We start from the raw sequence: 16,050 nt of genomic DNA on the forward strand, positions 1-16,050 counted from the left end.
GGAGATGTATGCCCTAGGACGCCCCTACATGCCGTGTGACAGTTCTGATGTTCTTTTCCGTGGCCTAGCCGCCATGTCTCTACATCGGGCCCTAGAACACAGCCTGTGCAAGAGTGTGAAGAGTGTGAGCCGGCGCGAGACCCCACCCACATCCCACCGAGACCCAAGCCGAGACCCCACATCCCAGGGGTCTTATCTTGTTTGTGGGGTAATGTCTAGCTCCAGACAAAAACGGCCCGGTGGCCGCTGTCTTTTGTCTGGGCACATGGCGGTTTGGGGGCTTCTCCATAGGAATTGGGACAAAACCTGCCCCAAACCCGGGCCAACAAAATCTCAACCCAGACATTAGCCCCCGGGAGGAATGTCTAGGAAACGGCCAAAAAGGCCAATTAATGTCTGGAGACATTAAGATAGGAGCCCTGCCACATCCGCACCTGTCTTGCGACCCTTTGCGACCAAGTTCCCCACGTGCCTTGCCCCGCCGACCGAAAAGCAGCACACCCAGACCGAGATCTTTCCAAGTTATCATACGTATGTTGACAGTTTACACTGCCACAGGCGCTTGCATGTAGCACCAGCTCAACAGTGACCAGCACAACAGCCACGTAGCACGTGTCCAGGATTTGGCATGCCCATCTGCCAGTTTCTGCCTGCTTGGTCACCGGCAGTGCAGGTTCCTTATGAAGGCAGGGGCTGCGTCAACGACCGAGTTCCAGAAAAGGCTTCATTATATTATTTGACGCTGGTGCCACTTTGTTCACCCCAAAACTTATTGTGGCACAGTGATCACTGTGACGCAGGCTGTCGACCTTCACCAAACCGTGCATTGTTTCTGCGCAAAAAGCGTGTCTAAGCTGCTACACCGGCATAAGTTGAAGACAAGCCGAAGCCCGCCAGAGCCCCACAACCGCGCAGCAAACCATGTCGGCGCATGAAGCGCGGTCTACAGCACCAGACTCAAAACCAGGTACACCGGGCGTACAGTCCTGTGTATGGTCCCCTAATCTCGCCAATTGCCCCTTCCTGGGGGAGTTGAAGGGGGACGGAGCCCTCCCCCCCCCAAAAAAACCGTTAAAACTAGGCATTTTGGGCCCCTGAATGCCGTGGGCGAGAACGTGGTTAGGGCGGTCACCAGCGGCAGCGGGTCATCCAACCTCCACCCACCCCACAGTCCCCACCAGAATTGTGCACCAGAAAACTCTGTGAGCCAGCCAGCGCAACTACTGTGGAAGTAACCATCTGTCCGCACTGCAACTCTTGCCCTGACACACATTGTGGGATTTGGGGCCAAAATTCTAGCCATCACACTTGGGACTACCGTATGCTTCTCGCCACCCTCTGCACTTGCTTGTACTAGGAATTCAACCAACCACCACACACTGTACCATGCACTGCCATACTGTACCATGTCTGATCACCCATGCTGCTTCAAATACTCGTGACTGCATCCATAATGTGTTGGTGCTGAAGGTGTCCTCACCCTAGTGTAATGCAGTGTCCTCAGTCATCAGCCAGCCCTGCTCTCGAGAACGGATTTGGTGAAGCCTTAGAAGGCTTTGCTCTTGGCGTTCTGCTCCTCCATAAACTGTTTCAGGAAGGGGGGGAATCGAGGACAGCGGTGTGTCAGCATTGTGGCTCAGTAAGTTTGCTAGCTCTTGAGAATTCATGTGCAGGGGCAGGCGTCTCATGTGTTTGACACCTACATATAACACCGCCAAAGGGCACATTTGGAGTGTATATCATACGGGTGCGTCCACCCAACAGTGAGTCAGGCTGTTAGCTTGCACGGCCCTCGCCCCCACACCCATACAAGACATCTACCCAACCAGCCGCAGAGGTGCACCACACACACAACACTACGCAGCACTTTGTATTGGTACAGTATGTATGATGATCACATGCGAGGTCACGAGGCTCCTGCACTCACCTTGTTCACAATCTCCGATCCCTTCGTCATCAGCGCCTGGCCCTCCTGCACGTTTGGGAGGCGGTCATTGTTTGCGACTCACGCAATGCATACTCCATATCCTGTCAAGATGATAGCCATCTCTTGCCCGAAGACCACTGCCCCCAAAGTCCCAGCATGCACAACAAGCCCCCACTCCACGATACTGCCTTGCTTGAAGTTATTCATTCTCACCTTGAATCGATCCATGTTGTCACCACTCATGATGTATCCACCCAAGCCTTGCAATGCCGACCCCACCTCCTGATGGTTTGGCCCAAGCACCTGTGTGTTACACACGCGCGCGCGCGTGTGTGTGTTAAAGAGCACAAGGAAAACGTTGCGCAAAGACAGTGTATGCGATGTAGCAAAGCGACGGTTTACGGATGTTACCTGTAGTTACCTCGCATACCTGCTGCGGTGAGCCGCCAGTCTTACCAACCGGAAATCGCGCAACCCCCGCTACTCTAACCTCGAGGGGGGATTAGTGTCCACACGCTCTCAAGGGTGCAAACCCATGCATGTGCTCACGGTACCGTGAGGCCCAGGCACTCCTACGATTCCTAGCGCCTCGTCGCTACTCCTGGCCGCTAAGTCCAAGCTCCCGCCCAATCCTCGATGAAATTCTCACCTACGAGCGAATAAGAAAACAACAGAGCACAGGGCGGCAGTGTGTGTGTGTGTGTGTGTGTGTGTGTGTGTGTGTGTGTGTGTGTGTGTGTGTGTGTGTGTGTGTGTGTGTGTTCGTGCGTGCGTGTGTGTGTGTGTGTGTGTGTGTGTGTTCGTGCGTGCGTGCGTGTGTGTGTGTGTGTGTGTGTGTGTGTGTGTGTGTGTGTGTGTGTGTGTGTGTGTGTGTGTGTGTGTGGGTTTGTGGATTTGTGGGTGTGTGGTTGTGGGTGACTACCGCTTAACCCAGTTTGAGCATAGCAAAGCGGAGCGAGAATAGGGCCAAATGGGTGTCCTTGGTCTCCGGAGCCGTGGCTGGTTCTTCGTGGCGGAGGTGGCGCTCTTCCTCCGCGCCCCCCCCCCTGGTCCCCCGCTCGCGTGGTGGCGGTGAAGCCGGCATGGTGCTGAGATGGTGTTGTTGGGCGACGTGTGTGCCATCCCTCCCTCCCTCCCTCCCTCCCTCCCTCCCTCCCTCCCTCCCTCCCTCCCTCCCTCCCTCCCTCCCTCCCTCCCTCCCTCCCTCCCTCCCTCCCTCCCTCCCTCCCTCCCTCCCACCTTCTCCACCAGGGCCACAGCGCGGCGGTGCAGCGCCTCGCCCTCTGCACGGTCCTCCAGCATGTTCGCCAGCTGGGGGGGGGGGGCGTGTGCATGTTTGGGGGTGGTTGTAAATACCAGCCCAAACTAAACCAAAACCAACGAAAACGAGCGGTGGGATGGGAGGCGTGTTTACCTTGCCCAGTAAGCCAAAAGACACATGGCCGCTCAGGCTTGACAAGCTGGTGTGGGGGTGCGTTGAGCCGTGGGCACAGTGTGTGTACAGTGTGCGCGTGTGTGTAGGCAGGCATGTCAGTTACAAGCTGTGAGTGGCAGCACTGTGTGTTCCTCTGTGTGTGTGTGTGTGTGTGTGTGTGTGTGTGTGTGTGTGTGTGTGTGTGTGTGTGTGTGTGTGTGTGTGTGTGTGTGTGTGTGTGTGTGTGTTTCCCATCTCTTCTTTCCTTGTTGCGCTATGCTTCCCTCCCGGCAGTTGGTCGCAGCTCTTGCTTACTACCGTAGCATTACTCTTGCACCCCTCCCCTTGGTTGCAGCCGTAGCGCTCCTGCGTACTACTACCTGGACCCTTACCCCGCGAGTCAGCACGTGCAGCATGGTCTCATCTATTCCGGCCAGCACCTCCCTCCCATCCCCTGTTTGCGTGTCTACAACCACGCGCCTGTGTTTTACCCCTCCTTTTCCCTGTCTCTTCCCTTCCTCCCGTTCCTCCCGACGGCTCCAGCTCGCGCTCACCTGAGTCAGCGTGTGAACCATAAGCGGGTCCTTGCCGCCCAGCATTTGCTCGTGGTCCGCCAGGGTGGCTCGCATCTCCGCCACTGCCTCCTCCCTGCGGCCTGTCCACGTCGATAATTTGTGATCGCACGCGTGTCACTCAGGTTGTGCCGCCATTATTCGTTGTCGCATGCATGCGAAGGGGGTGCCCCACCTCCAACCGCCACCGGCACTCCCAACCACCACCTAGTCGCGGCTCCCTGCCCTCCAACTTCCTCTCCTGTGCGCTCCCCTGCGCCCTGCACCCCTAGCGCCTTGTGTTTGTCACTGCTGAGACCGGGGAAAACACCAAACACCAAACACGCCCTTACACATAGCAGGTACACGTGTACATACCGTGCACGTTTCCTTGTGCTTACGCAACCCCCCCCATACACACACTCCAACCCCACCCACCCACCCACCCACCCACCCAACCAACCAACCATCCGCGCACACAGCTACCTACCTGTGCGGTCAATGGCGTGTGCCAGGGACGCCCGGGCCTGCACCGCCTGAGAGCTGTGGATGCCATGCGTCGCAGCCAGACAGGCCCACATCTGACGCTGGATCTGTGTGTGTGTGTGTGTGTGTGCGTACATGTAGGGTTGGTGTGTGTACGCGTGTGTGTGTGTGTTTGTGTGTGTGTGTGTGTTTGTGTGTGTGTGTGTGTTTGTTTGTGTGTGTGTGTGTGTGTGTGTGTGTGCGTGTGTGTGTGTGTGTGTGTGTGTGTGTGTGTGTGTGTGTGTGTGTGTGTGTGTGTGTGTGTGTGTGTGTGTGTGTGTGTGTGTGTTACAATCATGATTAGCCCACGAAATGGCGTTTGATTTGAATAATCCAGAACAAGAAACACAAGAGACATAAGAGAACATGACAAGACAAGTGAAGCCAAATGCTTGCGAGAATACTTGGGAGAGGTTCAGAATGCGTTGCAAGGACACGTATATGGGTGGTGGATTGACAGCAGAGCGACCGCAGAGTGGTAGAAACGTGCAACACCCCATACTCCCGACGCGCGCGCCCTCTTGCCCCTGCTGCACCTGCACGAATCGCTCGTAGTCGGGCTCTCCTGTTTTGCTAATGTCCTCACTCCAGCTCGTCAGCTCCTTCACCAGCTGCATGTAGCTAGGCCCGTCGTACGGCGCCACCGTACCAGCCGCAGTGGTCGTACCAGCCGCAGTGGTCGTACCAGCCGCCGCCGCCGTGCCTGCTGCCGCGCCAGCGGCGGCGGCGCCGCCACTACTTGCGCCGCCGCCACTTGCCGCACCAGCACCAGCACCAGCACCACTCGCAGCAGCAGCGGCCTGAGAACCGGACCCGCCAGCAGCACTGGCGGTGGCGGCGGCGGGCTCGGCCGTCGTGGCGGCGGCGGCGGTTGGGTTGTCCCGCTTCGCAAGCATGGCGCGTGCGAGGTTGGCGGCTCCGGGCATGGTAGTGTCCAGGATCGCTCCTTGCTCGTACGCCTCAACCAGGCTCAGCTGCATGGCATGCCGTACAGTTCAGTTGGGATCGCCGTACTACCGTAACTGCCATCACCGAGAAATATTAAGGGTCGTGAAGGACATACATGCGGGAGGCAGGCGGCGGGTGCGTGTGGTGTGTGAGATGTGTATGGCGTACATACGCGAGCGATGACAAGCATGTGGACAACCCGCCTTCACAGCACCTCTTTAAACCCTAGCCCAGTGCCGCACAAGCCGCAGTTGCCGTAACGGTCGCACTGCCGTACACACCTTGGTCGCGCCGTACGCCATGCTGCTATACTCAGTCTGCCGTAGCACGTCCGCGATGCGCCAATGCATTCGCACAGCCGCCTCTCCGTCGCCCTGTGACGAGCGTGTGCACGTGTGTTTGAAATGCACGAGGTGAGAGTATGATACAACGATAGCTGTTTGTGCAAGTTGTGTGTCGCTCGCTCGCTCGTGTGTTGCAGATGCACGGAAGAGGGTGGCGGGAGGGTTGGAGTTCAGAACGTGGCGCGCATGAAGAGCGCCGAGAGGCGTGGACGGAGGAGGGATGGGCCGTAAGATAATATTGGGAAGTAGCGGGTGTACAGGGGGAACACGTCGAAGACATCGTCGCAGGGTGTATGCCCCCCCCCCACACACGCACACCATTTGTTGTTTGTATAATGCACACCATCAGCCCCGCCGCCCGCCCGCCCCTCACCCACCTGTCCCGCCAGTGCGTTGGCCCAAGTCGTGAGCTCCGGCAAGTGTATGCCGCAGTCCAGCCGCGTGTCATCAGGGTCCAGCAGCGCCGCCGGCTCGGCTGTAGCACCACCAGCGGCGGCAGTAGCAGCAGTAGCAGCACTAGAAGCTGCTGCCTCCTCCTCTAGAGTGCTGAGCATCTGCAGTAGCTTCTGGCCCTGTTCCAGATATTCGCTGCCCGGCCCCTGCGCCACCGCCTGCCGGGCCATACGGATCTGCTGTCGTCGCCGCGGCGGGAGGAGGAGCCTGCACGCACGTGTAGTTACACAGAGCGAGCGAGAGCGCAAATGTGAGAGTTTGTGTTTGTGTTTGATCGTGCGTGCGGCCGTGTGTGTGTGTGTGTGTGTGTGCGTGTATGTGTGTGTGTGTGTGTTAAAGAGCACAAGGAAACGTTGCGCAAAGACTGTGTGTGTGTGTGTGTGTGTGTGTGTGTGTGTGTGTGTGTGTGTGTGTGTGTGTGTGTGTGTGTGTGTGTGTGTGTGTGTGTGTGTGTGTGTGTGTGTGTGTGTGAAAAAACGAAACGAAAGCCCGCCCAATGACGTGACGGAGTTACTTACCTATACCCACCATTGTGTGTGTGTGTATGTGTGTGTGTGTGTGTGTGTGTGTGTGTGTGTGTGTGTATGTATTACAATCATGATTAGACGAAACGTGTTTGCACATGCAAAGCGCAGTCGAGAGCGTCGCCTCGCTGTTACATGACCCCCGCCAAGGCGCTGACCCAGCCAACACACATGTACGGTCCCACAGATGCGGTCAGCGATAGATGCACAATAACACGCACGCGCGCCCGCCCGCACCTGCATGCCCGCACCACCCCCTCATCTCGCCCGCCGCCGTATTGCGGCATGACCAGGAATGTGAGGTAGGTGCGCCAGGCCTGTGTGTGAGCGAGAGGAAGTGCGTGTTAAAAGGGGCATTATTTGCGAGTACCGCAACCCAATCAAGCACACGGGAAAGGGGGCTGCCATGCAGAGTGGGTTTCACCCTTTCCTAAAAAAGGGCTTGGAGGGGTGGCACATTTACTCGTGCATGCATGCTTTTGGGAGGGGCATTTCATTCCATCGGTATGCTCACATACGCTCGCGTGCACTTCATATACATACATAGCCAAACGGTATTTGGCAGGTACCATAGGTAACTCAAACGCCGTCTGGGCGGCCTCCACTTCTTAACACAGCCACCCCCCCACCCCACCCTACCCCACCCCACCCCCCACCCCACCCCACCCACACACATACAGTACTGCCCACTCACGTCCAGCGCAGCAATGCTCAGCTTGGCAACCGCCGCGTGTGTGGCTGGCCCCTCCTCCGCTGTGGTCAGGTCCAGGCCGCCCCCGCCCCCTCCTCCTCCTCCTCCGCCTCCTGATGACAGCCCCAGGCACAGCTGGTGGTTGAGCTCCAGGGCTCGGGCCACGTCACCGCCGAACATGGCCGCCTGAGGGTGATGCGGGGTGGATGTGCGTGTGTGTGTGTGTGTGGGGGGGGGGATTACACCCACTACGTTTACGACGTGAGGGGGGAATGGTGTGTGTGTGTGTGTGTGTGTGTGTGTCTGTGCGCGCGCGTGGTTGTTGGACCACGGGAGGGAGGGAGAAAGGGGCGTCCGTGCGCGTTGGGGAAGGGATTCCATGCATGGTTGATTTGGACGAGGGGTGGAATGGAGCATGAAATGGGGCAACACATGTTCGTGCTGCAGCGAACGCGTGACGCATGCAGTTGATGCATGTCAGCATGTGGGTGCGTGTTCGTCCCCTACCACCCCTCCCGTACCCACTCACACCCACACTCTCCACACTCCCCCCCCCCCCCACACACACACAACGGCAGTCCCCCCCAACCCCCACCCCTACCCACCCACACCCAGACCTACACCCGTACCCACCCACCGTGCCCACCCACCTTGGCCCGGGCCTCCAGTGTGGCGAGTGTGGCGGCGTGTGCGGCTCCTAGCTGCGCCGCCTGGATGTCGTACGCGGCCAGCAGCAGCTGAGCAATGCGGTCCTTCCTGCAGGGGCAGGGCGTGGGGGCAGGGGCAGGGGCAGGGGCAGCAGCAAGTGACGGATTGCAAGTGCGCAGCCAACACGCTGTACATACCGCAAACTAGTACATCACGCAATATGTGCCCCACTGTTCCAACACCCGCTGGGTCTGAGGTTGTTACACCGGTAGTAATTCCGCAAGGGTTACTGGCGCGGTGAAGGGTCGGAGTGCGTTACCCTGTGGACTCCAGAGCTGTTTGCGCTCTGCCGGGGAAACGCCAGGTCACGGCAGCCCTCGTTTGAGAGCCCTGTCGTTGGTTATACCAGATACACGATTCACGTGATCTGGCAGAATAACCGTGGAAACCGTAGTCACACACACTCACAAACACACACACGCACACACACACACACACACACACACACACACACACACACACACACACGCGCTGCCCGACCGCGCACCACCCACTTCTCCCAGTTGTTGTCCAGCAGCAACGCCACCGCGTGTGCCGCGGAGGCGTACGACAGGCCTGTCACGCCGCCGGGTGCGTGCGCCTCGAAGGGCGCCAGAGCTGCCTCAACCCCCTCTGCAGCCTGCAGGGAGGGATTGAGGGCGGGAAGGAAGGAGGAGGGAAAGGAGGGCAGCACAAACAAACATGTGCAAACTCACGCCCACACAAAATGGCGTAGTACGCATGAGCTTAGCTAGCTTGAGAGGTTTACCCCGTGGGGTTTGCCGGGTGCATGGGAACCATCATCGACCCATGTCACGTCAGACCCGTGATGCAGCCACGTCGACACGCACACACGACTCGTGGCAAACCAATCCTTTCTTCATCAGTCCCGGGGCAGAGCCGCCGCAACTACATCTCTTTACGCTACCGACGTCCCAAACACGCACGCACGGACCTGGCTGTTGTATCCCTGGCGCTTCAAACACGTGGACACAGCCAGTCGACATCCCGCCGCGTCCAGAGCCGCTGCCGCCGCCGCCGCCGTTTTGCTGCTGTCCTCCACCGCCGCCTCCGCCTGCGCCAGCGCCTCCCTGTGGGGAGCAGCATGGCGCGAGGTCAAGGCACGGCAGGAACAACACGACTAGCAGGCTTGCATAGCAACTAGCATGCACAGCAAAGCGTTTGCGTTGGACGCGAAATGTGCCTAACCGTGTATGCAAGAGAGTGAGCACACGTACGCGCGCGCGCGCGTGTTATGCGTATGCTCTCCTCATGAACGGACGTACACACGCACGCACGCACCTGTAAGCGGCCAGCTCCTCTTCATATCGCCCACCGCCCGCCGCCTCCTTGGCGCGCGCGAATATCTGCGGGGCAGCGGCGGCGGCGGCGGAGCGGCGGCGGAGTCAAGGTTTCACGATTATCGATACACACAAAACACGCAACACGTTCAGCAGCCGACATCTTGCATACACGGAAAAGACGCACACAGCTGCATTCAGTTTGCACGGTTTGCACACACGCTGACACGCACCTTCCGAAGCGCCGCATCTCGTGGGTAGTGGGACCAGTGCCACTCCGGCTCCGCCTCCTCCTCCACCTCGGCCGCTCCTGCCGCTCCTGCCGCCGTCGTCTCCCTGCCGCTTGAGTCCACCAGCTGCTGCTGATGTTTGCGGAAGATGGCGGCCATTTGCTCTCCCAGTTCCTGCGTTTGTAAGGCGCGCATTAGATAGTAAAGCACGAGAGGACGCAAGGGATCGACACAATGTGTGCAAACGCAAAATGCGCAGGCACGCAGTGAACTGCACTGCTGCTGCTGCTTAGAGGTGCGTGGCGCCTCTCATGCCATCAGGCGAGCCCCTAACGCGCGTGTCCACACGTGCACCCGCCCGCTCTCACACGTGCACACGTGCACACAGCTCTTACTAACCGTTCACTCACCTTCAGCAGCTGTGAGTAGCGAGCCGACTCCACGTGCCGTCCCACGTTGTTGAGCATTTGGACGTGCTTGACGATGTACTGCGGTTGGTGGTTGGTGGTGGTGCGTGGTGGTTTTGGGGGTTGTTGCAACACATAGAAGTCATGCAAGGCAACAGCAACACGGCACACAGTAATGGGGCGACAACAGTTTGTGTGAAGCACACACACACACATACACACACACCATCCGTAAAGCGTCGCTTTGCTGCATCGCATACACCGCAATGTTTTCCTTGTGCTCTTGAACACACCACACACACACACAGGTCTATTCAGACGCTCCGTTGCCTGTCCTTACACATGCCAACACGCAGAGTCACACGCGTTCGAGCACTCAAAGCGTCCAGCAGGCGGGAGCCCACCACCTAGCTGCCGTACTGCCATACGGACCTAGCTACATTCCACGGCACTAGCACTACTGCTGTATCAGGCTGTCGGTCTACGGTATATCCGCACCCACCTGGTTGACGACGGTGGCGTCCTCCTGCCGCCGGATGCGCGGCATGAGCACGCGTTGGGCGTACTCGGCCTCGTGCTGAAGCAGGCAGGTGGCGGGGTGGGGATGGGGGGGATGGGGATCGGGGATGGGGGGTGGGGGATGGGGGTTGGGGGGGTTGTAAGGTGGAAGCAGTGGGGAACTGGGGTCGGCGGATGGAGGTCGTGGGGGGGAAGGCACTTGCCCGAGCTCAAAGGAACAGGTCCAAGTAGTGAAGGCATTGTCGCCCAACCATATGCAGTGCGAAGGGGGCGCCTGGTAGAAGAACCCAAACCTACAGTACGGTAACCCAAGATCCGAGGGCAGGGGCAGCTGCAGCAACATGGCAGCAGCATGTTGCGGCGGGCAGCAGCTACGCATGCGCACGCGCACGCGCACGCGCACCCACCCACCTGTGTGCTGGCCACCAGCGCGTCCTTGAGCACTAGATTCAGCTCCTGAAGGCCTGTCGGGTTCGTGTGTGGACGGCGGGTTCGCGTTGGAGAACGTACGGAGGGCCAGGTATACCGGATACCTCGCCCCAGCGTGCCCACCCACGCCCTATCCTCCGTACCCTCACCCGCCGTGCTGACAGCTACGCCTGCCAGGATGCAGACCCCGCCTCCTCCCTCCCTCCCCTGACCCACATCGACATGCCTCCTCCCTCCCTCCTCTGACCAATATCCCCTGACCCACAGCGGCTGACGCCTGCCCCCTCCATCCCTCTTTCCCCTGACCCACATCAGTTCTGACCCACATGGGTGGCTGCACCCACCCACCCACCTGTGCTGGCGGCGATGTCGTCCAGGATGCGCACCCGGTCCGCCTCCACCGTGGCCTGAGCCTCAGCCACATCCAGGGTGATGTACACCTCCTGTTACAGGGATGAGGGGGTAGAGGCGGGGGTAGAGGGAGGGAAGTGTGTGTGTGTGTGCGTCGGGAGTGTACGTAGGCAGTGTGGGGTATCATAACACACGCCACAATCAATCATTACGCGCACGGCATACCGTACCTTGAATGCGGCCTCATTGACGTCGTACCCCAGTACGGCAAGCTTGGGCGGCCCGCCCGCCAGTACGGTGTTCCAGATCTCGTACAAGCACCAGATGCGAGTCAGCACCTGCAATAGTGCGGGGGAGGCGGTTACAACCGCATGTAATTTGCTATTGAGAGCACAACGGCCCTGGTCCTGCCCCCGGCCCCAGCCCCAGCCCCAGCCCCGGCCCTGGCCCCGGCCCTGGCCCCGGCCCCAGCCCCGGCCCCGGCCCCGGCCCTGGCCCCAGCCCCGGCCCCGGCCCCAGCCCCGGCCCCGGCCCCGGCCCCGGCCCACAACAGGTGACCCCTCCGGAAGGTGCAAACGTCGTACCAGTCCCTTGTCGTCCAGGCACAGCAGCGTCTGCGCACTGGCCTCCACACAGTCCTGAGGCGGGCAGGCGACAGGTGTGGACGGGCGGGCGGGTAGGTGGCCGGTGGCGACCAGTCAGAGATGGAGTCACAGATGGATGGGGTCAGAGATGGAGTCAGAGATGGAGTCAGAGATGGAGCTAGAGATGGAGTCAGAAATGGATGAGGTCAGAGATGGGAGTCAGGGGGCACGAATGGTGGGTTTGCGGGTGTTGCCGTGCGCGTGGGGCTAGCTGGGTGCGTGTGTGGGTGGGAGGTGCGCGGTGAGGTCCAGGGGCATGCGGGGCGTGACACACGTGCGCTGCGCGACCGTCCCGCTGTCATTACCTTGAGTTGGGCGAGGTCGTCTGCCTGCACTTGACTCGGATGCTGCGACAAGGTGTGTGTGGGGAGGGTGCGGGTGTGGGGGTGTAAAATGCCAGCTGCTCAGATGTGTAATTGCACATGCAGCCTGCCCTCCCGCCCAGCCACGCCCACACCCACACACTCCACAGTCCACACTTGCCTATCCAGCCCCACACCCATACTCGCGTACCTGGTTGATTGCAAAGATGTCGCACCACACGAACACCTAGCGCCGGCGCAGTGGGGGGTTTGGGGGTTCCAAGTTGGTATGCGGTGGGGCTTACGTGAACGCTTGAAAGAAACCGCACACGCGAACACATCTTTGGCGTAAGGCACGTAAACCTTAAACTGAAGCTGGTATTGCAAACCTCACAAACCCCTCGTGATCTCTGACCCAGCCTCATACCTGGTCAGCTCGCCGCTTGCCTTCTGGGACCGTGAACTCCTTGCCGCTACTGCCGCTAGTGCCGCCCCCATCGCCGCCTGCTGCTACTGCCGCCTCTGGCGGCACCAGCACCACATCTCCCAGCTCCACCAGGTGCTTGCGGGCGTAGCGCACCAGGTGGCTGAAGGGCGTGGCCCACCTGCCGTGGCAGTAGCAGGTCGGCAGTAGCAGGTGGGCAGTTGCAGGTGGGCAGTATAGTAGCGGGTGGGCAGCAGGAATGACTTCGGTTGAGACTTGTAACAGGGCAGGCAGGCACACGCACAGGCGCAATACATGCACTCGTATGCACACGTTGCCTGAGGCCTCAGGCAAACATGCATGACGCACAAGCAGAGGAAATCAGCAGCAACATCGTGTAAGCCTATGAAACTGCCCTCGGGACATCCACCCCACCGCTCTCTAACGCTCTCTACATCTCCACCCTAACGCACCCCCACCCACCCAACCACACAACAATAACCCCCAACCGCCCTAACCACCCTAACCGCCCAACCGTCCCAACCGCCCCAACCGCTAACCACCTGTGGCTGATGAAGTAGTCGCAGTGGCCCACGTGGCGGCTATCGATGTGCTCCACGTAGCGGCAGCGGCGGTCGCGTGTGGCGGGTACGACAATGTCCGTGACCACCTTCCACGTGGGCATGTCCTGTGGGGGAGGGGGGAGTTGCAAAGATGGTTGGATAATGGGGGGGTTGTAAATTCATAAATAGCCCAAACTAAACCAAGCAAAGCTAAAACGAGCGAAGCACAGGTATGGGGGGATGGGGGAATGGGGGCGGAGGCGCGCGGGGAGAGGTTCGGGGGCCCGCGTGTGTGAGCGCTCAAGGCAGCAAGGACACAGGGCCTGCCTCCCACACTTATCTCGCTCCGGCCCCTGGCTCCTCCTACTGGTACCTCCCGCCTGCCCCCTACCCCTCCCCCGCCCCCCCCCCCGCTCCCGCTCCCCGCCCCCAGTTTATTTGGAGCCTGGTATCTTGCCCCCAGCCCCCACCTTCTTTCCACAAACACACACATGGCCCCGCATCAGTCCCTCCCACGCTGTCCCACGCCCTCACCTCCGGCACCTGGCCGGCGCTGAAGTCGACCAGGAACTGCAGCGACACCGCACAGTCCACCATGCGCGGCTGGGGGGGCTGCGGGGCCTCAGCAGGTTCGGCTGTAGCAGCAGCAGCAGCAGCAGAAGCGGCACTGCTGGCCGAGGCAGTAGCAGGGGCGGCGGCGTCTCCGACGCCCACCTCCCCCACGATGACAGCAGGCTCAGCCTCGGCAGCAGCATCAGAAGTAATTGCTGCTGCTGCTGCTGCAGCAGTAGCAGTAGCAGTAGCAGCCGCTTCTCCGGGGTCGGCTGCTGTGGCTGCGGTGCCGGCGGTGGGGTCGGCGGCGCGTGCCGGCACATCCACGAGGAGCCACGTGCCGCCGAGACCCTCCTCCGCATTAGCAGCAGCAGCAGCTGTAGCAGTATCTGGGGCGGTGCCAGAGCCGGCACCGCCATCCTTGCTCCTGCTACTGCCGCCGCCGCCGCCAATGGCCGCTACTGCCTGCGGCTGCAAGCCCGCAGTAGCTCCGGCAGTAGCTGCTTCCCCTGCCGGTGGGGCAGCTGCGGCGGCGCCAGGAGCGGCAGTGTCGGCGGCAGTAACGGCAGTATCGGCTGTAGCGGCTGTAGCGGCTGAAGCAGCAGTAGCTATGTGGGTACGTGCGCCTGCCTGCGCCACTCCCTGGTGCAGCACCACGGTAGGTGGCAGCGAGGCGTCCCTCAGCTCGCCTGCGTGCGGGTGGTGTGGGCGGGTGGGTGGGGTGGTGGGCACGGTGGGTGGGCGGGTGGGTGGGTGGGTGGGTGGGTGAGTAGGTGGGTGGGTGGGTGAGTAGGTGGGTGGGTGGGTGAGTAGGTGGGTGGGTGGGTGGGTGGGCACGGTGGGTGGGTGGGTTGGGTGGGTGGGTACGCGGGTGGGTGGGCGGGTGGGTGGGCGGGTGGGTGGGTGGGGTGTTCTGCACCATTCCCAATAAGAAACTGAGAGACACTGTAGGACACTGGGGTAGCGGGTAGGTGCGTGTGCGATGGTTGCTTGATGCGCGCTTGCGTGCTGCTGCTACTGTGTACCAAGCAACAAAGACGTCGGCAATGATAAGATGGTGTACCAGCGGCGGCGGTAATGGCACAGGCAATGGCTCGGGCAATGGCACATGCAATGGCACAGGCAAGCAAAGCGCCCACGGTTTGGCCCCGAAGGCCCCGCCTGCTCCCCAGCCATTGCAGGAGCTCTACAGCACATGCCGGCTCGTGCCCCCTCCCCACCCCCTAAACGCACCGGCGTCCAGCGCGCCAACGGAGGCCGGGCCCCGCGCCACAGAGGCTCCGCACCCCACTGCGCACACAGCCGACGCAATGCAAGAATGGGTGAGTAACGACAGCAGGTCAACAGACAGGTAATACATTTCCTTTACGTTTGAGGGTTTCCAAAATACACTGCATACGCTAGGCAGCAGAGCAACTACAGTACTGCAGAGTAGTATCGCTAGTCCTATACTATCGCAGGTGTGCGTCCCGGTGCACCCCTGCTGTGTGTTTGCACACATGTGTGCATGGTGCGTGCTGTGTATGCGGTGCAGGGGAGGTAGGTAGGGGTCTCGTGATGCGGGAGTTGCCCGCCTTCTGAGGAGCGCAGGTGAGGAAGCGCAGGTGAGGAGCGCAGGTGAGTGCCCCCCCTTCCCCCCCCCCCCCCGCCGCAAGCAAGGACAGGGCAAGCAGCCCTGCAAGCCGGGTTTGCAGCCGGTGCGGCAGGCTTACTGTTCCACCAGCTCTGTGAGGAGTGCAGGCAGGAGCGCCTCTTGGCTTGGCCCCTGAGCGCAGGTTGTGAGGAGCGCAGGTGCCAAGCCTGTCCGAGCCGAGTGAAGGCACGAGTGAACGAAACGTTTGCACCAATTTATACCAGTGGGCTGCAGACGGCTCTACCAGGTCCTGTTAACAAGCATGGAAGGCATCAGAAGAATAATGAAGTAGTAGTGAGAGCCAAGGCGGAAGCTTGCACGGCCCACTCGCGAGGCCTCACCAGCCGGGGTACCGCTTTGCATAATGCACTTATTAGTGTTCTGCTAATGTTTTAATACATGGCTTACCTGCGGCCCAGCATGTGCTCTCCAGAGCGGTTTGTCGCGAACTCCAAAGGCAAAGCCGTCCGCCAAGCTTGCACTTAATTGCAATGGTAATACAGATGCTGCCACTAGACAGCAGCTTGCGCCTTCGACACGCGAGGTGCAGGAACCGTATTACAGAACTTAGCGTGGAGAGTGCTTTAAGCTGAGTGGAGTGTTACTCAATCATGGTGTCTGACAGGCGACA

At 60.2% G+C, this 16,050-nt stretch overlaps 1 protein-coding gene across 1 annotated transcript; it reads right to left on the bottom strand.

Moving 5' to 3' along the window:
* Positions 1-41: 41 nt before the first annotated feature.
* CHLRE_04g225200v5 (uncharacterized protein) lies at positions 42-15,997 on the bottom strand. The gene is made up of 31 exons (XM_043061983.1): positions 15,828-15,997; positions 15,664-15,669; positions 15,499-15,551; positions 15,020-15,076; positions 13,769-14,475; positions 13,235-13,359; positions 12,675-12,852; positions 12,459-12,494; positions 12,251-12,292; positions 11,886-11,939; positions 11,532-11,639; positions 11,303-11,393; positions 10,933-10,985; positions 10,505-10,579; positions 10,006-10,083; positions 9,599-9,769; positions 9,367-9,431; positions 9,020-9,155; positions 8,580-8,704; positions 8,028-8,133; positions 7,381-7,563; positions 6,924-7,003; positions 6,087-6,369; positions 5,647-5,739; positions 4,954-5,391; positions 4,383-4,485; positions 3,896-3,996; positions 3,167-3,238; positions 2,141-2,230; positions 1,928-1,972; positions 42-1,585 (listed from the first exon to the last, which is right to left on the bottom strand). Exons 1-31 carry the CDS (start codon positions 15,839-15,841, stop codon positions 1,547-1,549), a joined length of 3,807 nt encoding a protein of 1,268 aa, XP_042925335.1. The 5' UTR covers positions 15,842-15,997; the 3' UTR covers positions 42-1,546.
* Positions 15,998-16,050: the final 53 nt, after the last annotated feature.

This window comes from Chlamydomonas reinhardtii, chromosome 4 (assembly GCF_000002595.2).
Source record: "Chlamydomonas reinhardtii strain CC-503 cw92 mt+ chromosome 4, whole genome shotgun sequence".
Taxonomy (NCBI): Eukaryota; Viridiplantae; Chlorophyta; class Chlorophyceae; order Chlamydomonadales; family Chlamydomonadaceae; genus Chlamydomonas; species Chlamydomonas reinhardtii.

What these genes read in the sequence shown, in the direction of transcription:
- CHLRE_04g225200v5 (XM_043061983.1), bottom strand. An exon ending in ACATCTTTGCAATCAACCAG is followed by an intron (nt 12,293 to 12,458) that starts GTACGCGAGTAT and finishes ACCTTGTCGCAG; the next exon opens with CATCCGAGTCAAGTGCAGGC. An exon ending in CACTGGAGGCCCGGGCCAAG is followed by an intron (nt 7,564 to 8,027) that starts GTGGGTGGGCAC and finishes CATCACCCTCAG; the next exon opens with GCGGCCATGTTCGGCGGTGA.